This window comes from Myotis davidii, unplaced genomic scaffold (genome assembly GCF_000327345.1).
Source record: "Myotis davidii unplaced genomic scaffold, ASM32734v1 scaffold1949, whole genome shotgun sequence".
NCBI lineage: Eukaryota > Metazoa > Chordata > Mammalia > Chiroptera > Vespertilionidae > Myotis > Myotis davidii.
The window spans coordinates 1,137,580-1,162,667 of NW_006300366.1; the positions used below are offsets into that span (position 1 = coordinate 1,137,580).

At 54.5% G+C, this 25,088-nt stretch overlaps 1 protein-coding gene across 3 annotated transcripts in view; it reads right to left on the bottom strand.

Moving 5' to 3' along the window:
• Positions 1-6,186: 6,186 nt before the first annotated feature.
• The window catches only part of ZFHX2 (zinc finger homeobox 2), a 36,149-nt gene continuing 17,247 nt past the window's right edge, over positions 6,187-25,088 (bottom strand). Inside the window, exons 2-10 of one of the 3 annotated variants that reach the window (XM_006776803.2) lie at positions 18,288-20,356; positions 17,559-18,076; positions 16,569-16,809; positions 15,019-15,093; positions 14,523-14,581; positions 12,740-12,940; positions 12,203-12,329; positions 8,571-12,035; positions 6,187-8,314 (exon numbers count right to left, since the gene is read on the bottom strand). In XM_006776803.2, coding sequence (XP_006776866.1) covers positions 7,335-8,314; positions 8,571-12,035; positions 12,203-12,329; positions 12,740-12,940; positions 14,523-14,581; positions 15,019-15,093; positions 16,569-16,809; positions 17,559-18,076; positions 18,288-20,307 — 7,686 coding nt within the window. In that variant the 5' untranslated portion in view covers positions 20,308-20,356 and the 3' untranslated portion in view covers positions 6,187-7,334. The remainder of the gene's footprint in view (positions 8,315-8,570; positions 12,036-12,202; positions 12,330-12,739; positions 12,941-14,522; positions 14,582-15,018; positions 15,094-16,568; positions 16,810-17,558; positions 18,077-18,287; positions 20,357-25,088) is intronic. The other 2 variants (XM_006776804.2, XM_006776805.2) reach the window with 2 other exon arrangements.

The following is a 25,088-nucleotide window of genomic DNA, read 5'->3' on the forward strand; positions in this document are numbered from 1 at the left end:
CCCTCTTGCCGTCTGTATATGTTACTGTGCGGGCGTGGTGGGGAAGGGAAGGGCTTGCTTGCTGAACTGGGGTCTAGAATGGGAAGGGCACCTTTCTGCGGATCCCATTTGGACTCTCCACTCTAACAAGTGAGGTGTCTGATTTTCTCCCTGGGGCCTTTCTCTTCTCCCCCTCCTTCTACTCGACCTCTCATCACCCTGTCGCCACCTGAGTCCTATTGCTTGGCACCCAACCAACTAGATGCTGCCACGCTTGGCAGTGCTGCACTGGCACGTGAACAGTGTCTCAGATCCTGGCACTGCGGCAAACCCAAAGCCACCAAACATGCTCATGACCGCCACTTGGTGGCAGTGAAAGAGGGGGCAGCACTGCCAGGTGTTGGGTGGAGCTCTGCTGGGGACTGGCATCAGAGGCTGATGCCCCATTAGGGGGCTGAACCAGCACTCTCTAGCCCATCCCAACTCCGCCTTCCTCCAACTAGGCAGCCGTCTCCTGCCTACCCTCACAGCCCCAAGAAAGGGATTTAGATGATGGCACACTCGGTTTAAGCAGCTATTCCAGCAGAAGCTGGAGCACAGAGGGACTAGGGCATAGGTGAGAGCCATACCCAAGGCTCCAGGCCAGTGGGCTATACATTTTTGGTCAGCAAGGATAGGAGAAAGTCCTAGGAGAGTGAAATGAACATCCTGGAGAGAGGCCAGCCAGCGGTTGTCACAGAGATGGTGCCAGAAGAGAGTGGAAGGGAAGTAGAAAGGAGAGACCCGCAGACCTCGCTATTGGGTGCGAGATGGTTTGTTCCTGGGCAGATTTTGTTCTGCCCTGTGCCTTGTAATTGGCTGAGCTGTGGTTGAGATGAACCAGTTCTCTCTCCCTTTCTCAAAGGCCCATATTCCATAACAGTCCTAGAAAGATGGAGAGGTGCTCTGGTCTAGACATGCAGGCACCTCGGATTTATCCTTGCAGAAAAACTGTTCAAGGAGATTTTGTGTTTAGGAATTTCTCAATGGAATCCCAATTAGAGTTGGATAAATGTCTGTATCTTTGAAATCCACCCCTGGAAGGGAGAACGTGGATCAGCAATGAGCCCTGGTAGAGAGGAAGGCCCGGGACAGAGTCCCCAGCCTCTGGTCACTCAGACCAGACATGCCTCCAGAGGCAGTGCCAGCAGCAGTCCCACAAAGCTGGACCATGGGCCTTCACCTGGAAGGCCCATGGTCTAGCAGTTGGATTTTCCTTGCTTCCTGGGTAGCCAGAGACTGTGGGCAGTGACTCGGAAGCTGTTTGGGTAGAATTGGCTCTGGGTGATGTTAGGTGGCTCTGATGCGGGATAGGACCTGCCCAGAGAGAAGTAAAGCCATTGCTCGTGCTGGGCTGAGCTACTTGGAGCTGGGGGAGTTCTGCTTTCATCACCTCTGGAAGTGGAATGAAACTTCAGAAGAAGCAAGGGGGTTTCCATAGCAGAAGGGACTCAGTGAAGCACTCAGCCAAGGGAATGAGTGGACAATGGTTGTAACTTTTCTCCTGCTCAAGAACAGCCAACATAAGCAGAAGACACTGTCAGATTTCCAAAATATTGGAGGTGGGGCTGATGTCAGGACAGTGAGGAAGATAATCTCAGGTGATGCTCGGCCCCTGGTGTAGCAGGGCTGGGCCCTGGGTCCTGGAGAGTTGGGGGCAGGTCAAAGATGTGTACGGGGCTGAGTAGTAGTGTTTCTCAAATTCCACAGAGCACAGAATCCCTTTAGGAGTTTCTGATTCAGTGGGCATGGTCCTGGAATGTGCATTTTAAACAAGCACTCAAGTGACCACAACACAGGGGGCTGAAATGCCAAGAAACACTATTCAAAGCGATGTCAGTCACCTTGTGGGACAGTTGATCTAGTCTGGAGTTATCATGCCTTTTGCATCTTTCATCTTCCTCCCCAACCATAGTCATGTCTTTATGTCATCACATATGTAATATATATGTGCTGTGGGATGTGTGTTTTAAGTGGGGCAGCAGGAGGAAAGGGGTAATTGTGAGGTCAAATCAGGCAGATTTAACCTGTGAGAACTATGGTTCCCATTGACAGTAATTATCATAGAAGACTCCTTTATGGAACTCTTTCAGAATGTCCTCTTCCCCTCACCCCAGATTCTGGTGGTTGGCTATTGTGTGTTTCTAAAACCTCACCACTAAGGACCACTGGTGAGGAGTTATCAGGAAGCTGCTGTCTGGCATCTGGTCAGCTTGGTGTGGATTCTATGGCTTGGTACAGGATGGGTCCTGGTCACACTTCTCTCTCGAGGCAGGTCAGGGTCCCGGTCTCAGAAGTAGGTGAACATAGGCTGGGCCTAACCTGCTGCCAGTATTTGGCAAGTTGCAGATGATACTGTCGTTTGAGCACTTGGTGGACTGCCCAGGAGTGAGCACAGTGCAGATACTTCCAGTGGAGAAGACACGGTGCAGGTTTGGTCTCAGGGAGGGGCAGTAGATGTGGGGCAGTGCTCAGCGCCTGCTGGGTACTTGTTCTGGTGTTTTAGCCATTGTTTGTGTAGGAATGTGTGTTTGGTTGGGAAGGATTATGAGTCCATATCGGGTCACCTTTCCCCCTCACCTTCCTTCTGGTCCACTGATAATCATCTGCTTCCCCACTAGCTTCAAGCCAGGTAACCTCTCCATGGCTGGGGAGCCAAGAAACACCAGGCTCACTGACAAGGAATATTTACCCCTGTCATTTATGTGGAAGGCTTTCTGGGTCGTCTTTATGGAGAATACATACCACATATATGTTCTTCCCATAAAGTTAGTCTCCCTGGGAGGTAGGTGTTCCCTGGGATCACTCCCCATCTTTCTGAAAACTTGATGAGCGTAATCTAGGTCTTCCACCCATGTCCTCTTTCATCTGAATCTTTTCATAATGTATCCAAGCTGTAATGCTATAGACCCTGAGGCTGGGTCTACGCCTTTCTTTTTTTAAAATATATTTTTTATTGATTTGAGAGAGGGAGAGAGAGATAGAAACATCAATGATGGAGAGAGAACATTGATCAGTTGCCTCCTGCACGCCCCTACTGGGGACTGAGCCGGAAACCCAGGCATGTGCCTTTGGCCGGAATAAAACCTGGGAACCTTCAGTGTGCAGGCAGACGCTCTATCCCCTGAGCCGAACCAGCTAGGGCGGAGTCTATACCTTTGTTGTAGCAAGAGCTTTCTTGGTATTGGGGGCATTTCTTCCTTACTCAGTCATCCTCCTGGCTTACAAGTTTCTCACTGTTGCTCCCCACTCATGGTTTGAGCTCCCCACCACAACCTGGAGAGAAATGGTCCCGCACCTGGCCCAGTTTATGCCGGTGTTGCATGTAAGTTTTCCCCAAAGGCTCCTCTTGATTTCTACTTCCCTTCCCTCCCTAGTGTCACACTCCAAAGGAATGTAAGGTCCTTGCCCCATGGATTAATGTTCAACATTTGGTTACTTTTCCTGGCACGTTACACTTCCTTGTGTATAAGCTTTTCCTACCTACTGTTGTGTGAAGAAAATTAATATGTATTGGGGGGTGTTTCTACTTAGGGGAGTGTTGGTGATGGGTCTGGGACATGTCCCTTGTGCCCTTGAGGCCTATACTTGCTACAATTGTGGGTATCCCTGCAGCTCTCTCTACACGGTTCTGCTGCTGTACCTGAGGGTGTGCTTGCTTGTTTTGTTGGGGGCAGTGACATACACAGAGCTCTGTACTTCAGGTGTGAATATTACACAGGGGTGACTGAGTGATTGCCTGAGTGAATGTCTCTTAAAGCAGATCAGGGTGGTGACGATTTGGGGAATCAGTGATCTGGTCTGTAAGCCCTGAAAGTGGTTAAGGAACAAATACAAGGAAGTAAGGAGGTAGGTGCTATTGTGCCTGGAATAATTGGCTTTTTTCGTTCTTGTGCATGCTTCATAAGTCCACTCAGGGGCTAGAGGGTCGGGGAAGAACAGGTGTCTGTTTGTGGTCTTATTTCAGACTCTGCCCCATTTGGCCACTAAGGCTTCAGATTTTCATATCCTTCTGTAGACAGACTTCGATTTTGTTCCCACTTGAGAGTTGGGCACCTTAAGCCATCCCTTACCCAGACTGATTTAGAGCAAAGACAGCCAAGATCATGTCCACCCCGTCTTCTGGAACTGACTCTGGCAGTAAGTAGAGTGGAGCAGAAGTTTGATGTTTTAGGACCCACTATGTCAAAAACCCTAGGCTTATGCCGCAAGCCGTGGAAGACCAATCTTAGGAACCACCCATTCAGGCTCATTTTAGGGCCGTGGCATTATCTACAAAATAGGTGTTGCTGTGTCAGGCGCTTGAGTTGGGTTTCCTACTGCACAGAAGCAACACGATTTGGCCCAGGTGTTCACTTCTAGCATTCTGCATAGGGCTGTGCTCACTCAGCCTTCTGTCCATCAGAATTGCTCACTGCGCATCTCTGGAGTGGGAGTGCTGAGGCCTCCTGGTCTGAGAAAGGGGTGGGGGGAATGCTTCCAGACACTGGAAACGTGGAGTGGTGTACCCTCCAGAAGCATGATGATTGACCCAAGTCAGCAGAGGCAGCCAGGCTCTTGTCCCCCAAGTCACTGTTCCTGGTAAGGACAGCTGCTCCTGTCTACAATTGGGAGTGTCCCTAGTATCTCCAGGCCAGGGTATCTGGGCATGAAAGATGATGTTGGGGGGCCGGAGGAGGAGGGATTTCTGGCTATATTAACTCCTGGTGAACACATTCCTGGTTCTAACTAAAGCCAAGCTATGCTGGCTGCAAGTCCCTAAAGTGCACGCCAACACAACTCTCATCATCCCATGCCAGGTCTTGCCAAGGTTATCTTTAAAATGTTTCCTCTTTTCTTCCTATTCTTCAAAAAAATTTTTTGGTTTGTTTTCAACTTTTATACATAAGTCACATTCCCAGAAAGCAAAGAGTGAAAAAGTTTCTTCATACACATGCTGCTAAGAAAATAGTTTTATACACAGAATTTCAACAGGAGAGAGCAAAGGGGTAGGGAGGAAGGGAAGGATGCGAGATGTTGAGAGGTGAGAGAAGGGCAGCGAGAGCAAGACCACAGGAGGACAGTTCTATCCTCCTGCCTGCATTTATAACTGGCATTTTTGGCATCGTCAGAATAACTAATTCCACCCCACCCTGGTTTGTTAGCATTGGAGCTTTTAATTTGAGAAATGAAGGGGACAGGGACTAGGGACAGCCATTTTCCTTCCTCCTCTCCCCTTCCGTCTTTTCTGCATATAAGCCACTGCTTCGGTATTAACATGTCCTCAGAGTGGACAGACTGGGAAATCCAAATACAGAGCTGGCTGAATGTATGTGTGCATCTGAAACAGAATCGGAGTGGAGGAAGCCGGAAGGAGAGTCTGGAAGCAGGCTCCTCGCAAGGGGAGTTCTTAGGGGCAAGGGTAGTAGGAGACACAATCTGTAAGACTGGGAAAGCTTTGGGGGCTTTTCTGTGCTAAAATAAAATACCTGCTTCTCCACCCTATTTCACTTTAGCTGGGCTTTGGGGTTGCTGCACTTACCACCTGATGATTACAGAGAAAATTGGGATAGAGTTGGGGAACCTGTCGCAGCTCATTCCTCTTGGTGATATCACCCTATCAGAGATCCACCTGTGCTTTAGTCATCTCCTTGCTCACCCATCACCCTGCAATCATGCTCTGGCCCCCATGGGGCTCACAGACCCTGACTCCTTTGGGGGTGCTCCCAGCAGATGCTGCTTACTGGAGGGGCTGGGCTGAAGGGAACAGGTGCCAGGGCATACAAGGGGGAAGAAAACAGATGGGGAACAAGGGTCCCCAAAGGCAAGGAGGTTTAAGAAGTGACCAAAATATGAAAGGGCCACTAGGGAGGGGAAAAGGAGTAGGGGTTTATGAAAGTTGTGAATGAGAAATGGTGATTAGCTACATGAAAAGGAAGCATGCCCAAGACTCAGAAATCAACTGCCCGTCCACCCCTTTCTTCCTGACACTACCAAGATATTTTTGGCAGCGTCGGCTTTTCTGACCCACATCTGGGGATGGGGGATGTTACCTCTCCTGACAAATACTCAGTTCAGGGGCAAGGATGTGTCTCCCCATCTCCAGTGCCCCGACCCCACATGACCAGGGCAAAGCTGCACTACTTTGTCCCCAGGGTCACCGTACCCATGCAAGGACTTAAAGCCATATGACCTTCCAAAGATGAGGTGCTTTAAAGAAACCCTTAAAATGGGGGGAGGCGACACAAACAGGAAAAAACCACTTGTTTGATGGGAGTTTTCAGGGTTTTTTTTTTTCTTTTTTTTTCTGTATTTTCCAAGTTTGTTTCTTTTTAGTTCATTCCTCTCCATCTCTCACTCCTGTGCACATGTGTGCGCTTTCTCTTTTTTGGTTGTGTGTGTGTTTCAGTTTTTGTTTTGTTTTTTAAAGAACTTTGGATTTGCCGTTGGTGGGCAGCGCCGGTCCCAGAGGCTGGACCCCCACATGGCAGGGCTGGGACAAGGGGCAGGCCCACGGCTGCTGAGAGGATCTCTGTGTTTAAAGCCTTTGAGAATAAGTTACTGCAGTTCTCGGGGTGCAGGGTGGGGGTTGGCAGAGGGATCCCTGGTGGCCGCTTCCCCTGGAGTCCAGGCCACGGGCTCCCCTGCCAGACAAGGAGGTTGGGAGGGATGTGGAGAGTAAGCTGGGAGCACTTCTCCCCGCCAACCTAAAGTTTGGTTAGTTTTGTGGGCTCCCTGCCCATCCCAGGCTCCAACATTGGGAGCCAACTGGGTATTTGGAAAGTTTTTGAGCGGATGGTGCTCTAGACAAGGGGGCAGGACGAAGTGGGAGCGACAGTCTGTTTTCCTTCCCCTTCTCTCTCTTGGGGTTTCCTTTTTCTTTCATCTTTTTTCTTCTTCTAATTCTTCTTTTTCTTCTTCTTCTTTTTGGTGTTTTCTCAGTGGAACAGCACGGGAGAACATGTACTCATGTGTGTGTTTATAGGAGCTGGGATGTGACTGGGAATTCAGTGGGAAAAAGTTGTAGGAAGATAGATCAGGGACAGATTCTGTGTATGCTGAGCAGAGCAGACATGAGTGAATAATAAGGATGACAAGATGAGGATGTCTGAAGTCACAGGGCAAGGAGGAGTGGAGGCATGTATCTGGACAGGGGAGGAGGCAGGACTCTGCTAGAAGTGGGAGTGTGAAGCCCACTAAGGGTGGGAATTGAGATTCCCAGGAGGTGGGCGAGCTAAAGGTTGGGGAGAGGGATTTGAGCTCCCACCAAACACCCCTTGGGGTAAGAGGGAGCCCTGAGGCCCTCCCTCCCAGATCTTGGTTTATCTTTTATCTGTTTATAAAGCTAGAAGTGTAGAGGTAGTAGTAGTTTTTGGGTTGGAGTCCGTGTGAGGTAATCTTGCTTCCTCTTTGGCAAAAGCCACGGCAGCGGTGGCGGCAGTGGCGGTGTTGGTGACGATGATGGGTGGGCCCCCGGGGGGTGGGGCCGCCTTTCGCCTGTGGGCCGAGGAGCGCAGGTGGGAGGCCAGGGCTTCACGCCCACTCAGCAGCACCTCACATGCCAGGCAGTGGTAAGTGCAGATGGGCACCCGAAGTGGGGGGGGCATGGAACCCCCAGGACCCCGCCCAAAGAAGCAGAAGGATCTCTGATGAGCAGTGGCTAGAGCCTCCCCGTCAAATGCCATCTTGCACTGGCGGCACAGGTAGCGGTGGGTCACGTCCACGGTGGAGATGCCAGGGCTGCCTGTCAGCAGCTCGTCCGCCTCCCCGGTCTCCCCCTCCCCTGGAGCGGGCAGGTCAGGAGGCTTTGGAGGTGCTGTGGCTGTGGGCTCAGGGGGCTGGGGTGGTGACTGGAGGAGGGCATTGGGGAGTAGTCCGATGAGGGTCTGAGGTATCACGGGGTTCATTGGAAATAGCCCCTTCTTCATGCCATAAAGCTGTTGGAAGTAGGCTCCCTGTAACTGGGGGCCAAAGACAGCCGGTGGTGTGGCCCCTCCTGCAGGGGGCAGTGGGAAGGGCAGGAACTGGCCCCCCAACAGGGCTGGGACAGTGGCCTTCAATGCTTTAAGGTTCTTGAGGGCATCAGTGGAGGAGTTGGTGGGGGCTGCCATTGGTTTTCGCTCACCAGAGACCGTATCCCCAGAGGGCTCAGTAGGCGGGCCTGGGGCAGGGTCAGTGGTGCCTGCCGTGGAGGTGTTGGTTTGGTCGGGCACAGATCTCTGAGGTAAGGGGCAGCCTGGGCCAGCAGTCTGGACCATTGTGGTAGCAGGCAAAACCGAAGTGGCGAGGCCAAGGAGGCCTGAGGAGGCTGCAGGGCCTAGGAAGATGAAAGGAATGATGAAGGATTAGCCACCTCTTGGCCCCTCCTCTTCCCGGCTATCGGCCTCCTCCAGCCTCACCCACCCATTCCCACAACTAGCCTCCATGATTCCTTTCCTTCCTTCTTTCCCCCAAGAACCTGAAGCAAAGACCACAGGTGACTGGAGATGGAAAGAGTCAAGAAGGGAAAGGAAGGGCACGTCATTAGAGGGAAATGCTCTCTGAATTCCAACTCCTCCCAACCTTCCACTCACCTGAATTGAAAGGAGCTAGGCTGCCCAAGGCGGGCTGGGCCAGAGCTGGGCCGGGCAAGAGGACTGGGGCCAAGCGAGGCAGGGCTGGGGCAGTCCCCAGGGGCATAGAGGCAGGTGTGGTGGCAGGTGGGGCCTTGGGGGCCGGAGATGCCTCGGGTGCTGGGACCAAGTCGTAGCACTTGCTTTCACTCTTCAGCTGGGCTTGGACCGCCTCCTTGAGTTTGGCCAGGTGCTGGCGGGAAAAGAGATGGCCTCGGCAGGAGACATAGAAATCATACTTGACATCACAGTAGGGACAGTCAGTGCGCTGGGCTCCCGAGGGGCCCTCGCTGCTGCCCCCAGCCCCGCCAGCTGCTGCCCCCTGCAGTTTGGCTTTCTTTTCCTTGGCACGAGCATTCTGGAACCAGACCTGGATGACTCTCTTGGGCAGCCCAATCTCCTCCCCCAGCACCTCACATTCCTGCATGGTGGGGGTGCGGTAGGCTTCATAACAGGCTTTCATGATCTTCAGCTGCAGGCTGCTCATCTGGGTCCTATAGCGCCGCTGCCCCATCCCATCTGGAACCCCGGCCCCACCCGGTCCCCCACTGGTCCCTCCAGCCCCAGGGGATTCTGGTTCGGCCAGGCTGGAAGCAGACGAATCGCTTAGATCACCTGCAGATGGACTGCAAGCCTCACTCTCTGGAGAAGCTTTTGTGGGTTCCTCTGGGCCGTCATCCTCACTGGGGGGAAGGGGAGGAGGGAGAGGTAGAGGTGGCTCTGGTGTTGGGATGGCGGCCTCTTTCCCAGGAGGCAGGAAAGGCAGGGGCCCTGCAGTCGGGGTGACCGTGGGGTAGGGAAAAGCAGGTGCTTCTCTCTTGGGGGCCTCCCTCCCAGTCCCATCGTCCACCTTGCCCAACAAGAGGTTGAACTTGGGGAAGGGTGCAGGGGTGGGTGTGACAGGGGGCTTGACCGCTGGATTGGGCACTCCCCCAGGGGTGCTTCGAAACTGGCCTTTCCTCTCTCGGGCCCTGGTATTCTGGAACCAGACCTGCACCACCCGCTTTTTGAGCCCCACCTCCTCGGAGATGCAGTCCAGCATCTTACGTGTTGGGTTGGAGTCCTGCATGTACCAGCGGTACAGGATCTCCAGCTGCTCGGGCAGGATGGTGGTGCGCAGGCGTTTGTCCCTGGGGGGCTCCCCTTCCCCTCCACCCCCTGCTTCACTGCCTGTGGGAGACAGGCTACCGTCCTCGTGCTTCCGTTTGAGGGGTGGCCCCGGCACTGGTGGAGCGCCTGCCACCAGGGGGTTTCGCTCCCCAAACACCAGCAAGGGTAGATCTAGGAGGTGGGAGGCAGCACCGGGTGGCACAGATGGCAGGAAATGTAGCCGGCGGTGACTGGTCAGGAGGTCCTGGCTGGAGAAAGACATGGCGCATTGGTCACAGGTGTGGGCTGGGGCAGGTGAGGGAGAAGCCCTCCCTTCAGGCTCTCTGCCTTCTGGCTTTGTCGCTTCTGCTTGGCTCAGCTCTTCCCTGTCTGGTGGTTCTGGTGATGAGTCCTTGGGACCTTTTGGGGGTTCCGGGCCCTGCTCCTCCTCTGCATCTTCCTCCTCTACTTCCTCCTCCTCTTCCCCTCTCTCTGCCTCTTCCTCTTCCAGGGTCTGGTCATCATAGCATTTTTTAAGGTGTCGCACCAACTCAAAAACACAGGAGAAGGCGGTGTGGCAGCGCCTGCAGCCAGAGACTCCCCCAGTGCCTCCCGCGGTTGGCGCAGGCCCACCCTCGTTGGCATTTTTGCGTGCTTTCTGGCGGGCATTCTGGAACCACACTACCACCACACGGCTAGCCAGGCCCAAGAGACTTGCAAGCCGCTCCACCTCTCCATCCTTGGGGTAGGCACTGGTCTCAAAGAAAGACTGTAGGGCTTGCGTCTGGAACTCTGTGAACTTGGTTCTGGAGAATCGGCGGCCTGCCGGCAGCAGGGGAGGAAGATTCCCTCTGGCGTTGTCTTCCTCCTCTGGGGGCCAGTGTCCCGCCCGGCTTCGCTCCTCAGCGGGATGGGCCACCTCTGTCTCGGGCTCTGGCATCAGGAAGGGTAGACCCAGTTGGGGAGCAGGCGAATCCAGAGACCCATCAGGAGGTTTGGGGGGCTCTGCAGGGGGCGGGTAGAGGCTATCATAGCTCTTTCGAAACTGAGCAGCATAACGGCTCAGGGCCTCAAAGGGCAGAAAGCGGCGGTGGACATGCTCCTCGTGTGTCTTGAGGATGAGCATATTAGAGAAGAGTTTCCCACAGGCCCTGCAGGCCAGCTTCTCCCCACCCCCCAGGGCCTCTGGAGGGGGTGGGGTGGGAGGAGGGGGCACAGCCTGCTTCCCTTCATTGTACTGAATCACCAGCTCAAAACCAAAGTTTTCCAGAAGGGCTTTGGCTGCAGTGTGGGCTGCCTCGTTGGGTGTTGGTTCGGGGGGTGAGGCTGTCCCTGCCTCAGTTCCCTCTTCAGCTATGGGGGGCTGCTCCCATTCCCGCTCAGCCAGCTCAGCCTTTGGGGGTGGGGGTGGGGGCAGAGGGGCGGCAGCTGGCAGGGACAGCAGGGGTGCAGGCCCAGCCAGTGCCAGCTTGGGCCCCACCTTGAGGTCATGGAGGTAGAAGGGCAGGAGCAACTGTTGCTGCTGGAGCTTAAGTAGTGATTCGGGCACCAAAGGGAAGGGGGGCAGGACCGGCGGGGTGAAGAGAGGGGCTGGGAATCGGTGCAGGTCCAAGGGAGGGGGAGGAGGGGACAGGAAGGGCAACCCAGATATGAAGCCGCTGGGGTCAGGGCCCTTCTTCTCAGTGCCCGCCTCCCCCTCAGTCTCGCCTTCTTTGAGCTCTTCTTGGCCACGCTCTGGCCCCTCAGCCTTGGCATCAGTCTTGGCCCCCCGTGAGCGAGTCTGGTGCAGAACTGAGCGCATGTGGATCTCCAGGGTGGAGCTCTGGTTGTAGGAGACTCGGCAGACCGTGCACTTAAAGGGCTTGTCTGTGGCTGCAGCGGTGGCGGGCACCGAGCCGGCCTCTCCCCGGGCAGGGCCAGAGGGGTCAATGGCAGCTTTCTTCATCTTGTGCAGGTGGGAGACAGAGTTATAATGGACCAGGAGGATATTCTTCTGTGTGAAGGACTCTTTACACACAGTGCACTTATAGGGCCGGGCAGGGTCAAGGAACTTGTCCAGTGCAAAGTTGGTGGTCTTCCGATAGGTCAGGGCGGGGCGAGAGTCTGCTGGAGCTGGTTCTGCAGGGCGGGGCTCCCCAGCAGTTCCCTCTTCCTCCTCAGCCATGAGGGGCAGAGCAGCCATTTCTTCAGCCTGGGCATCAGGTCGAGGGGCTGGAGAGGGGGCTGGAGAGGGGGGTTGGTCAGGGCTTCCTGTGGGCTTGTCTGGGGCCTCGGCTGAGGGCAGGGGAGGCTCAGGAAGAGGGCCGGGACTGGCTTCTGGAGGAGGGTGAGGGCCTTCTAAGGGAGAGAAGGGGTTGCAATGAGAAGGGAACTTTAAGTCAGACCCCACCCACTCATTATCAAGGGCAACTGATCCCTCCCTCAGTTCCTTCAGACTTTCTTGGTCTGTGAAGCCCAGGTCCCCTTTCCTGCCGCCTAGGGAGGCTTGCCATCCCCCTCCTTACCTGCTGCCTGGTCTCTGCTGGGTGCAGGCTCTGGCCCGGGAGCCAGGGGCACTGGGCCATCCCCCAGAGGGCTGAGAGAGGGCCCAGGCAGCACTTTGGTCACAAAGGTCATCTCTACGGTTGTGGCCTGTAATGGAAGAAATCCCAGTGACTTCCTTCTCGCCCTCTGGCTACCGCTATGCCTATGCCCAGCCCCTTGCATGGCTCCAGTCTTGCCTCTGGACAGACCTCCCACCGAACTTCTGCTTTTCCCACAGAGGAGAGGGCCTGGCAGGCCGGGCCTGCTGCTGAACGGCTCTTCTCGGGGCCTAATGTGAGCGAAGGAAATGCTGGGCCGCCTCCCAGGAGAGTCAGGCAGTAGATAAGCTCCACTCGGTCCCCTCCAACTCTAAATCCACCTTCAAACCTGTGAGATGCTGTTTCCTTCACCAACACCCACCCCCCAACACACACACCTGCCCGGCACCCCTGCCTCTGCCTCCCTCTGACCCCTCCTGCCCAGCTCCCTGGACGGGTCCTCACCCAACCTGTACTCACCACAAGCAGCAGCTTCTCAACACACTCAGGCACCACGTTGTGAAGGTGGCTAAGGTGGAAGTGCAGGGCAGGCCGGCCCACCAGCTGCTCCTGGCACAGCGGGCACCTGTATTTAGGCTGCACTGCATGCTGGGAGAGTGCATGAGCCCTCACCTGCTCTGACTCTGGGCTCAGGAAGCTGCAGTATGGACAGCAGTACACCTGGGGGCACACGGGCGGAGAGGGTGTCAGGGACGGGTGGGATCTGCCATCACGCAGCCTTTACGCTCCTGCACAATATCAGTTCCCAATAAAGCAGTGAGCCCAAGGGGAAGGCATCACTGTGGACCCAGCCACAGTCCTGAAAGCTTGCTCCTCCCTGGTTTCCCACAGACTGGGACAAAGGCCTAAGCTAGGCCCCACCGTGCCTTCTTTGGCCCTCGTGCTCCATCCTGGTATCTGTCTTTCTTTGGTCTGGCTTTCCCTGTCTCTGCTGACAGTATGGCCCTGTACCGCCCTCCCTGGGATTTAGTTTTCTTAACCACCCTCACACTGCCTGTATCGTCTCCCTGAAATGGTTCCCCTTCCCTCTGGCACTGGCTGCACCCAGAGTCTCCCTTGTCCTGGCCCACTGTGCCTCCCCAAAGTCCCTGAACTGTCTCCCTACCTCTCTGCTCAGAAGTCAGCTCATTCTCCCTCAGAGGCTCAGCAGTTCCCACTTTCTTTTCCTTCTTTTATTTTTCTTCTCTTCTTAATGCAAACAATAACCATAGCTCCCTCCGTGGCTCAGGAAATTCTGGCTTGACTCTGTTAGTGACTTCTTGCCCACACCTCTGGAGGATGGGACTGGGGAGCCTGGGCGCCCCTCTGTTTCCCCGAGTCCCCTGTGTGCCTGATCTCCAGCCTGCATTTGTCTCCCTGGCACACTCCCTCTCCTGCCCCCTGTGCCATCAGCCCAGGCCTGCACAGCAGGAAGGGGATGCTCATCTGCATGCACCTAGGCTTAGGAGCGGACATCTGGAGTAGGTCTGTTGAGGGAGTACGGGTTAGGAGGAGGGGAAGCTGAGAACATAAGCCATTACTGCAGCAGTTTGAAGGAAGGCGGTCATGATAAATACTGCATATTGCAGTTCCAGTTTGGAGAGCTGTGAGGCACTCAAAATCAATACTTTCAGGCCACAGAGCTAGATTACTGGGGCCTGCCTAGGTCAGGCAGAGGCCTGGGTCCAGAGACTGAGAGATCTGCAGCGCTTGCTCTCTGGATGAATCATCTGGGCTGGTGCCTCTACCCTCAGGGAGGGGGGGCCAGGACACTTCCCTCCAGGCTCAGGGCTTCCCGTTGGAGATGAACATCCACATCTAGTTGCCTTTCTGTTCATAACAGAAATAAAGAGCCCGGCGGCAGCTAGTTTTTGTTTTTGCCTTCTTCATTCCTTTACTTCTTTCCTCCCCTCCTCCCTCCACCTCCCTCCAGTCTTTCCTGCCCTCAATACAGTTCTCTCTTCACCTTTCTCTCAAACTCCTGCCATCCTTCCTGGCATCTCCCTCTGTGCCCACCCCTGGGGCCAGCTCTGCCCCCGTTAGTCCAGAGCAGCCATAACTGGGCCCAAGTGGGATTTCTTTAATCACGTATTTTGAGTTAAATAAGTCACAAGCACGACAAAATTAGGTCTACCCTTGGTCTGAAATCTCTGTAAAGCTCTGCTGATTAGAATTTCAGCTTTTAGAACATGAGTAGATCCCAGTAAAACTAGACACCCGCCCCCCACCCCGCCCAGCTCTTCCCAGTTACCCCAGTTCTGACCGTGGTCTGGTTGGCACTGTCTCCAGGAGGGCCAGTCTTGTTCTCTGCCTCTTCAGAAGCTAAAGATGAAAGGAGAGGAGATTAAGAGACTCCACAGACCCCCCTCTTCCCTTCACAGACCCTCAGCTCTTAAGATGACCTGATTTGTAGCACAGAGCTTCCAGGGTAGGGAGCGGGGCTCTGGGGAAAGGTAGAAAGGGCAGAAACGTACAGAGCTATACTGAGTACAGCGAGGGGAGGCTGGCTCAGCAGGGCTGAGCCCAGGTCAGTGGGATGGCCAGGTTTGGGTCCTCGAAGAGAACAGAAGCACCCAGCCTTCTGTGGCTCTGCCTCCCTCCCCTCTGATGTGTCCTTTCTTTTGATCACTTTGGCTCCTTTATCCCGGCCTTGCAGGGTGTGTGGATACTGCAAAGTCCCATGAACATCTCAGAATGTATTAGGATTAGGGCTGGGGAGGGCAAGGGATGGAGGAAAAGTAACCAGATGAGCAACTTACCTAATTGTTCTGTCTTATTCTGGGCATCTTTCTCAGGGGTGGGTGGCTCAGCTAAGGGGGCAACAGGAGCCTTCCCTGTGTAGAGGGGAGAGTCAGCTTATAAGGTTGAAGCGTCAGGAAAGGGAAGAGATAGAGCAAAGAAAGCAGGACAAGCAGCCAGGCAATGAGGGAGAAAATGGATGGATGAATCCACAGGCAGGGGAGGACAAAAAAGAAATACAGAGGAGGAGAGCCTACGAAATCATCCCTGGGCGTCCAGTCCCTGTCACTTGAAGATAAGCAAGTAAGTCCAGCGGTAGGTGACAGAAACAGGACCAAACTCAGCTCCTTGTCATGACTGATCCTGGAAGCAAGGCGCCCAGAAATGTGGAGGGAGAGGTGCTGAAGAAGGAAGGTGAGGCTGCATGGAAGCAGCTGTGGTGAGCAGGAGGCGGCAGGTCTAACTGGGAGAGGAGATTACCACTCAAGTAAGAATTGACAGATGTGTAGGAATTTATTTTCAGTGGCGGCCTAATTAAAGTGTTAAAGTTCCTTAACTCCATTCAGCCTTGCGCCAGGATCGTTAGCTATTGATCTGGGCCCCTCCAGCACTTAACTCCAGCCAGCATATTGGCAATTCAATTAGCACAGTCAATGCTGCCTGTTCCTGGTTCCTGCTGCCCGAGCCCCAGCCTCGCCCACCACTGGTCTCTGTGAATCCCGGACAGGACAGACGCAGTGCTCACCTCCCTCTGACAGCCCCTTCCAGGCCCTTCTCCTGCACCCCCTGGCGGGCCCTTCCCAGTTTCTGCAGTTACACCCTGCAAACTGAGCTGCCCTGGGGGACCCTCCGCCCAGCCTTCAGGCTGAAGACCTCCTAGGAGACAGGAAAAGGCTGGGGAGCTTGTCAAGGGCTTCCCACCTAGGCTGCCTTCAGACCATGCCCACAGCCCCCATCAGTTTCCCATATGTCCTGCCCCATTCTTCTCTTTCTGCCTCTGTCCTTCCTGACCAGCTCCTGCCCACCTCCCTACCCACCTCCCTACCCAGCGTTGCTAGGACACTGGTCAGTACTTGGAACCACTGGGTGACTCCTCCTCACCTCTCTTCCTGTTCTGTTTTTTAAATCCTCACCCGAGGATATTTTTCCGTTGATTTTGAGAGAGAGGGAAGAAGGAAAGACAGTGAAAAATATCGATGTGAGAGAAACATATTGACTGGTTGCCTCCTGCACACACCCTAACTAGAGCCCAGGCTGGGGAGGAGCCTGCAACCAAGGTACGTGCCCCCTTGACCATAATCGAACCCGGGACCCTCTGGTCCACAGTCCAATGCTCTATCCACTGAGCAAACCAGCTAGGGCTGTTCTCTGTTTTCCACCCAGCCAAGTCCCTGCCCTTCTCTGCTTCCTCCCTCCAACAGCCTCTTGTCCCCCTCTTCACTCGGCGGCCCCACTGTTCCTGAAATCTGGAGCAGACCTGCTCCCCTTGTATCACTTTCTCATCAGCCCTCAGCTCCATGCCAGCTGCCCTCTCTGCCCAGCCCTACCCCTTCAGTCCCCTCTGCCTCACCTGGAGTCCGGAGCTGCCCATGGCTGAAGCTAAGGATGCTCTGAAGAGCGGAGAGCCCTTCCTCGGCCGCCGGGCCGCTCTGTAGCAGCTGCAGGCGCCGCTGGGCCTGGGCATCGCGGTGGGGGGGTGCCCGCAGGTGCTGCAGCAGGGCCAGGCGGGAGGGCGTCTCCCAGGCACACAGCTGGCAGCGGAACAGTCCCAGCTCTGCCCCTGCCGCTGCCCCTTCCATCTCCAGAAGAAACTGGAAAAACGGGAAAAGGCAGGTCAGGCCCAGAAGGAACAGATACCTTCAGGTCTCGGGGGCTCCTTTACCTTCCCCAAGGGAGCCCCACCAGCAGCACCCCAACCCAGCCCTTCCACCCTCTTGAGCTCCCCTATTCCTTCCTAAGGCCATTTGAGTGTTACTGCTTTTTCTCCCCAATCTCCTCTTCCTCCTACCCATCCCGGGCTCTCCTGGTGTGTGAATGGAATCTGATTCTGTTCTCAAACTTCTGGTGATAAGATGGGCTGAATAGAGACAGTCCTCTCTCCAGCCCCGAACACCAGAAAAGCGGAGTAAAATATTGGATTCACTTTGTTCGACTAAGTCTACCATCCTCGGCCTCTTTCTCCGCATCTTTTTTCTAAACAGTGTATTATCCTGTGCATAGTACATGCCTTTAAAAAAATTGTTTTTTTAAATCTTATTGATTTCAGAGAGGAAGGGGGAGGGAGAGGGAGAGAGAAATATCTATGATGAGAGAGAATCATTGATTGGTTGCCTCCTATACAACCCACTGGAAATCGAGCCCACAACCTGGGCATGTGCCTGACAGGGAATCGAACCATGACCTCCTGCTTCATAGCTTGATGCTCAACCACTGGGTCACGCTGACTGGGCCATACATGCCTTTTTCTTCAGTTCTCCCACCTCGGGCTTTCCCATCCCTTTCCACTTCCTCTCCCTGAGGCGTCTGCTCTGCCCTCACCTGAGGCCCTCCTACCCCTCACCTTGTAGACCTGGCTGTTTTCCTCGTGGGCTGCCCCCCGGGCGTGTAGCTGCATCTTCTCCTTGCTGTTGGACTCAAAGTCACAGATGTTGCAGCGCAGGTGCAGCGGGGGCACAGACCCATAAGGAGTCCCATCTCCTAGGGGCATGGGGGAGGGAGTGCCCGTAGCCCCACTGCCCTCCCTCAGGTGGGCTGCCAGCTGGTACTTCTGAGCATGTTTGTCGGTCTTGAGGTGGAGTTGGAAGTTGGCCTTGAGCTGGGTGCCATAGCAGCAGAGCTTGCAGCGGTGGGTGTCACCGGCCACCTCCTTCCATTCGGCCTCCGGGAGGCTGCGGCCCATGCTGCAGTGGTAGAGCAGCAGCTCCAGGCTGTCTGTGCTGAAGGCCTGGCACACCAGGCAGCGGAACACCTTCAGAGATGGGCTGTCATCTGGGGTCGGCGAGGTGGGCAGGCCCTCGGACAAGGAGCCCAGGAGCTGACTTTGAGGCAGGTGGGCTTCTGGGGAGAAGCTGCCAGGGGCTAGGGGACAGAGACAGGTTAGTGGCCCAAGGAAGGAATGGAGCAGGGTCAGTTTGGTCTGTGGGAATGTGGGTGGTGGGTAAATGAGGACAGTGCCATAGGCGCTGGTGTTACCTAAGGGGGGTGGGCTGGCCCTTAGGAGAGAGCAGGGAGTTGAGTCTCACCCTTGAAGGGGGAGCGAAAAGGAAGAGGAGCAGAGCCAGGAGCTTACCAGGTGTGGGGAACTTTCGGGCAGGCGCTCCGAGATGGTGGAAGCCGTTGAGAAGCAGCTGGGTTTCCAGGGGCTTGTCTGGCCTCAGCCCAGGGCCAGGCAAGGGAGCCTGGGGCTGCCCTAAGGCCTGTGGCCCAAAGTACTGGAAGAGTTCAGGCGGAGTGGCAGGGGCGCCTGTTGGGGGCGGAGGGCTTGGCCCCACAAGCCCAGGTGGCAGGCCCAGCGGCAGCCCCTGGTGGAGCATGAGGACATTCTGCATGTGCTTCTCAGAGGTCATGTGGATGCGCAGGTTGCGAGAGATGTTGGTCTCATAGCTGCACACCTTGCACTGCCAGGATGATTTGGTCTTGGGTTCCTTGTCCCCAGAGGAGGGTGGAAGCGGTGCCTCTGGGGGGCTTCCCTGCCCGCCGGGCCCGGCCTGGAAGCCCTGCAGGTTGGCCAGGTGCTTGTCAGACTGCATGTGGATGCTGAGGTTGCCCTTGGTGGTGGTGGAGTAGTTGCAGATGTCGCAGCGGTAGGGCTTGTAGCCACAGTTGTAGCTCTCTCCCCGCGCCAGGCGGGGGTGGGCCCCCCCAGCGCTGCAGTAGCTGCAGTGACTGTTGCTCTCAGGGTGCTTCTCCCGCATGTGCACATCCAGGGTCTGCTGGTACTTGTAGTGCCAGTTGCACTTGGGACACTTGAGCGTCTTGCAGGAATTGCGCGAGTGAAGCAGAGACATGTGGCTGGACAGGCTAAGGCCCTGGAAGGCTGCGGGGGCTGGGGTGTAGTCCTCGGCTAGGCGGTAGGGCTGGGGTGGGTCACTGGGGTTTTCGGGGGAGCCCACTGGGACGGGGAGAGTGCCCCCCTCCTTGCAGGTGGGTGAGCTTTGGTTAAGTGGGGGGCAGAGCCCTCCATCCTCTTCTTGCCCCTCGGGGAACCAATCTGGGCCTGCCTCCCCTGCTGCCGTTGGTGATTCTTTGGCTTGGGTTGGGCTGGGACCCCAGGTGGCTGGGGTAGCGGATGGGGAAGGCGGACTGAGGGTTATGACGTCTTCTGTAGGCAGAACTAGGGCCTGGGTTTCTGCCTCAGGGCAGCCATCCTCGGTCTGGGCTGCATTCGCCTCCAGGCTCCCTGCGCTGCTGTTGTCAAGGGGCATTTCTGAAGCGGGGCAAGTGGGTGGTTTTGGTTCCAGGAAGCTTAGGAGGGCCACGCAGCCCTCCTCCCCCTCCTGGAGCACAGCTGGGTTGCCTGGTAGGCCCTGGTGTTGAGCAGAGGTTAGCTTCACCCCATGAGACTGTGTATGACCCACGAAGGCCTGGGACTGGCTGAAACCCAGGCGGCACAGGAGGCAGAGCCAGAACAGTGCCCGGTGGTCTCCACCCCTGCTCCCAATGGGGCCATCTTTGGGATCTCCGGGTGGGTTTGGTGCTAGCTGGTAGCTCCAGAAGGCTCCATCCCTTCCCTCACAGGTGGCCGGAGATGGCGCTGAGGTATCATGGGACAGAATTTGGTCAGAAGAGCTAAAGCCTTGGATTGGGTCAAAGCCATGTTGGATGTGAAGGGCAGTGAGGTGTGTAGGGGGCAGGTGGGGTAGGCTGGGCTCTTCCTTGGTGCCCGCCTCACCCCAGGGGAAGCCCTTTGGTAACAGCAGTTGACTGCCACCCGGCAGGGACAGCGTGGCCACGAGGCAGGCCTCACCGCCAGCTGTGAAGAATAAATGGTTGCTTAGGTCCACAGGAGGGAGCCCTCCTCCTTCCTCCTCCTGCTCCTTGTCCTCTTCCACCCCCAAGTCCTTTGGTGGGCAGCCACCACAGCCAGGCTCTTCTTGGGGCTCCCCAATCTCCTTTGGTGGGATGAGGCCACAGCCCGACTCCAGAGGCTGTCCCCCTGGTTCTGAGGGCCTCATGCTCTCAGAGGTGGAATCTTTGGTGACAAGATCAGGGGGGATGCTGGGGGAAGAGGTGTCCAGAGGTGGGGACAGGGCATTGTGCCCAGGGGGTGGGGAGGTGCCAGCAGTAGAGGATGAGCTAAGGGAAGCCATGGCAGACGGAGGAGTGCTGGGGGTTCATCGCAGCGTGACAGCCAGTACCCTGCAGGGGAAACACAGAGAGAGCGGTGTTGTCAGGCAGCTGGGGAGACAGCAGCTGACCCTCCTGCTACTCCAGCGCCCGCCCCCCCCTTCCCTGAGCACCAGACTCAGGTACCCATGTGCCACATTGAAACTTCACTTAGTGTCTAACAGGCACTTCAAACTTAACATGTCTAAAATCAGAACTCTTTATTCCTCCCCTGAATTTATTCTTCCCCATCGACTATCTCAGAATTTGGTACAACTATTTATCTGGTTGCTTAAGGTAAAAACCTAAAAATTGCTTTTGCTCCACAGTATGCAATTGACAGCAACCTCTCAAACGTGCCCCACCCCTCCATTTGTCTTCATCTACACCAGCACATCCTGGCCCCAGCCATTCTCATCTCTCTCCTGAGCTAATGCAACGGATTCCACCACTGCCCCTCCAATCCAATTTCCTCCCAACCAGCATCCAAGTGAGCTTTCATTTAATTCGCAATTATGAAAAATGTCAAACATATATAAAAGTAGACCAAATAAAATAAGGAACATCTTTGTACTCATCACCCAGTGTCAACAGTCACCAACTCATGGCCCTCATGGCCAATCTTGTTTCATTTATATCCTTGCCCACTTCCTATATGGTTTTAAAGCAAATTTCAGGCATCATAAAGAATCATCTTTTAAAATGTACATCATACTATATTCTGCTTAAAATCCATTAATGATTTCTCACTGCTTTGTGAATAAAATCCAAACTTCTTTCCCTGATTTGCAAAAGGGTCTATCTGATCTGACACCTGCTTGCCTATCCTCCCACCAGTGCCTGGCTGGCCAGCTCTAGCCCATTAGCCTTGTTTCTCAAACACACCAAGTTAATTCCTACCTTAGAGCCTTGCCTAAGCTGTTTACTCTGCCTGGAATGCTCTCCTGATGGCTCCTTGTCATTCAAGTCTCTTCTTAAATACAGCCTCTTTCAACAGGCCTTCTCTCTAGAACAGTGGTTCTCAACCTTCCTAATGCCGTGACCCTTTAATACAGTTCCTCATGTTGTGGTGACCCCCAACCATAAAATTGTTTTCGTTGCTACTTCATGACTGTAATTTTGCTACTGTTATGAATCGTAATGTAAATATCTGATAAGCAGGATGTATTTTCATTGTTACAAATTAAACATAATTAAAGCATAGTGATTAATCAATCACAAAAACAATATGTAAGTATATATGTGTTTTCCGATGGTCTTAGGCGACCCCTGTGAAAGGGTCGTTCGACCCCCCAAAGGGGTCACGACCCACAGGTTGAGAACCACTGCTCTAGAAGCTAAACCACCCCCCTAAGGAGGTAACTTCCCTGAGTCAAGGTCCTCTTGCCAGAGAGGCTACAGTGAAATTTCCATTGGCCTCTAGGCACCGTGCTGCTCGAAGATACCTTCCAGACCCATCTCTGGTCAGTTGAAAGACAACAGCTTTTATCGGATTAGCCTCCTCCTCCCCAAAGAGATAAAAGATAATAAAAAATAGTAATACTCTTACTAATAGCTATTAAGGTACATATACCATGATTGGTCCTAGAACTGTGCTAAATGCTTTACATCATCTCATTTAATCTCATAACCTTATTTTACACATGTGTCGCCAAGAAAGAGAGATTGAGCGAGCTGTTGATGGTCACTCAGCTCCAAGTGGTAAAACTAGAAAAGGACTAGAGGGCAGAGCTATATCCCAAAGCTGTGGCCTGGGCTCCTCCATCCAGTCAGACTGTCCCTCAGACACAGTGCAGGCAAAATGGGCCTCCAAAGGTCTAGAAATCAGGAATCCTGGGCTCCCTCTAGCGGTCTAGAAGTACCAAGCCTCGGCATGCTGCTCCCGACCATTTTATTTTGATACTACACCCCCCAAAAACTCACCACTCCCCATGCCTCACCGTCCTATACTTCTCTCCATGTCCCAAGTGGTCTACAACCTCTCTAGTTCTTAATATCAGCAGATCTCTAATGACTAAATCTTTAGCACTCAGGCCAGAGTGCTTCAAGGAAGGGATGAGGGGTATGGCCTTCTCCTTCCTTGAGCCACCTCTAACCATCACCTCCAGATTCCTGAATTTGGAATGGGTCCCTGGTCTGGCCCCACCAGCCTGCAGGCCCAATTCTGTCCCCCTCCTGGGGGGCTAGCCAGGCGTGAAGTCAAAGCCATTAAGGAGCTCCGAATGGGGCTGGACCTGCATGCTAATGAAAATGCAAATAAGCACCTGGGCAGGGGTGGAGAACCAAAAAGGAAGTAAAGGAATTAGATGGAGGGGAGTCTATCCTCCAGAAATGACCAGAAAGAAGCCCTAACGCTGTGGGAGAAAGGTATTCTTCCTACAGAATCCGGGGGTCGGGGAGGGGGGATAAGTGTGTGAGGCTCTGACATTGCCCTGTCCCACTCCCACAGCAGGGCCCAGTGCCGTTCACTCACTGCCCCACCTAATGGGAACGGGCCTCTCCAGGGCCCTGTCACCAAGGCCAGAAGCGAGTGCATCGTCTTCCCCTGGCCCACCCTGCCTGTATCACATCCACCAGCTGCACTCCTTCTCCCTGGCCCCCGACTTACAACTCGAGATCAAACTTCAGAGGGGAGCTAGGAAGACCTAAGCCCCAGATCCTCTCTCCAAAGCTGCTACTTCCCAATACTGGGGGGGTGGGGGTGGGGAGACCCAGCTGATTCGTTGCTAGAAAGCAGAGCAGCCGAGCTTTGGGCTAGCTAGCCCGTGTGTGAGACCCAGCTCTACTCGGGTAGGTCCGCAGCTGTTTAAACTTGCAAATCTCTTCCCCACCTCCCACCCTGCCCCTCCTCCTCTTCAGGAAAGAATTTCAATTGCAAATTTATCTGCCTCAGTGCCACCCCCCCCGTTCCTTCTCGGTGCTTCTCCCATCACCCACTATTGATTACAAACCTTTAACTGCAGCAATTATTTTTTCACTTTTTCCCCTCCATTTCCCTCCTCCTCAGTCTTTCTTTCTTTCTCTCTCTGAATCTCCGAGTCTCTTTCTTTGCCCTTCCGACCTTGAACTCAGTTTTCATCTCTTTCTGGAGATGATGCGGACCCAGATGACAAGCCTAAGTCGCCCCCACAGAGTCCTGTTCTTCAGACCTCTGCCATTTCTCCCTTAGTTCTGGGCTTTCCTCAAGCGCCTCTTCTCCCTCTGGGCACATCTCAGCAGGGGAAAAGGGAAAAGGCACCCCTCAAAGGTCCTGGCGTTCCTGCCTCTGGGAGGGAAGGAGGAAGAGGATGGGTCAGGTGTAGGGTGGTGGGAAAGCAGGGGGACAGTCAAAAGGAAAGAGCTGGGTAGAGGCAAGGGCTGGGGGGCGGGGTCATGAGGAGAGGGTGAGGGGAGACGAGCCGGCAGTGGCGGCGGTGTGATTAGAACGGAGATTGATGTGAAGGGGCGCCACAGACGGCAGAGAGAGTCAATAAAACGAGAGGATCACATTAGAGGCGACAGAGAGAGCTTTAAATTACAAGGCTGCTGCCACCGAGGGGGATGGGAGGAGGCAGGCCTGGAGCCAAGGGAGGGTGGAGAGTTCTGAGGGTATAGTCATCCCCCAAGATGAATCTTCCAGCTCCTAACCTAAAAGGCCTTGTCTCCAGAGCACCCTGGCTGTCCCTTCATTCCATCTCCCTCCCTAATGCCTCCTACCCTCACAGAGGGAAGGAGGAGAAAGCTATAGAGAAATAGGAGATATTTTTATTTTGCTTTGGAATATTCCCACCTTCCAGATGGGAAGTATGGAAGGGCTACTTTCACTGCACTGCAAATATTCTTCTTTGGAGGTGGACAGAAAGGTACCCTGTAAAAAGCTGGTCGAGAATCCCTATTTATTTTAAATTTTTTAAAAATTGATTTTTATTGATTTCAGAGAGAAAGGAAGAGGGAGAGAGAGATAGAAACATCAGTGATGAGCCGAAACCGGTTTGGCTCAGTGGATAGAGCGTCGGCTTTCGGGGTGGGAGGTGCCATATGCCCTGACCAGAATTGAACTGTGACCTCCTGGTTCATAGGTTGATGCTCAACCATTGAGCCACACCAGCCGGGCTGAGAATCCCTATTTCTTGATATGCACTCCCTGTTCAGAAGGCGGATACACAGTACTTCGAACAGGGAGAAACCAGGGGGCCAGAAGGCTCTAAGATGCACAGCAGGACCCAGAGAGCTACGCAGATAGAGCTGTTGTGAGGTGGAGAGAAAGCTCAACGTGTGGACAGCCGAGAGGCAGGCTCTGAGACCACACAGCCAGGGAGATCACTGCGAGGCTTCAGAACCAGAGAGTCACAGAAGCCAAAGGGGAAAGGGGAAAGGAAGGACCAAAAACATGAGGTCTGACTGAGGAAGGAGCCTGCCCCACGTAGGAGGAGCCAGGGCATGGGTTCAGGTTGGCCGGTAGGACAGGAGGCAAAGTTAGGGAGGAGCTCACCCTCTGGAGCCCCCAGTAAGATCAGGACTGCCACTGGGTACAGCTCCCCTCTCCTCTGTCCGCAGGGAGAGGAAAAGAACAGGAGAGGACAGGCCAAATGGGGACAGAAGGCCTTTCTCCTCTGGACTCTTCTCCTTAAAACGAAAACCTCTTCCACACCCGACAAGGCAAAGGCTGTCCCAGCAAAGTCTGCCAGAGGGCACCAACACATCAGCTTAAAACCTGCACACAATGACGTCCACATCAGAGCCTTCCAAACATTTTTCTGCCTTTCACTTTTCCAATGTTCCGTCT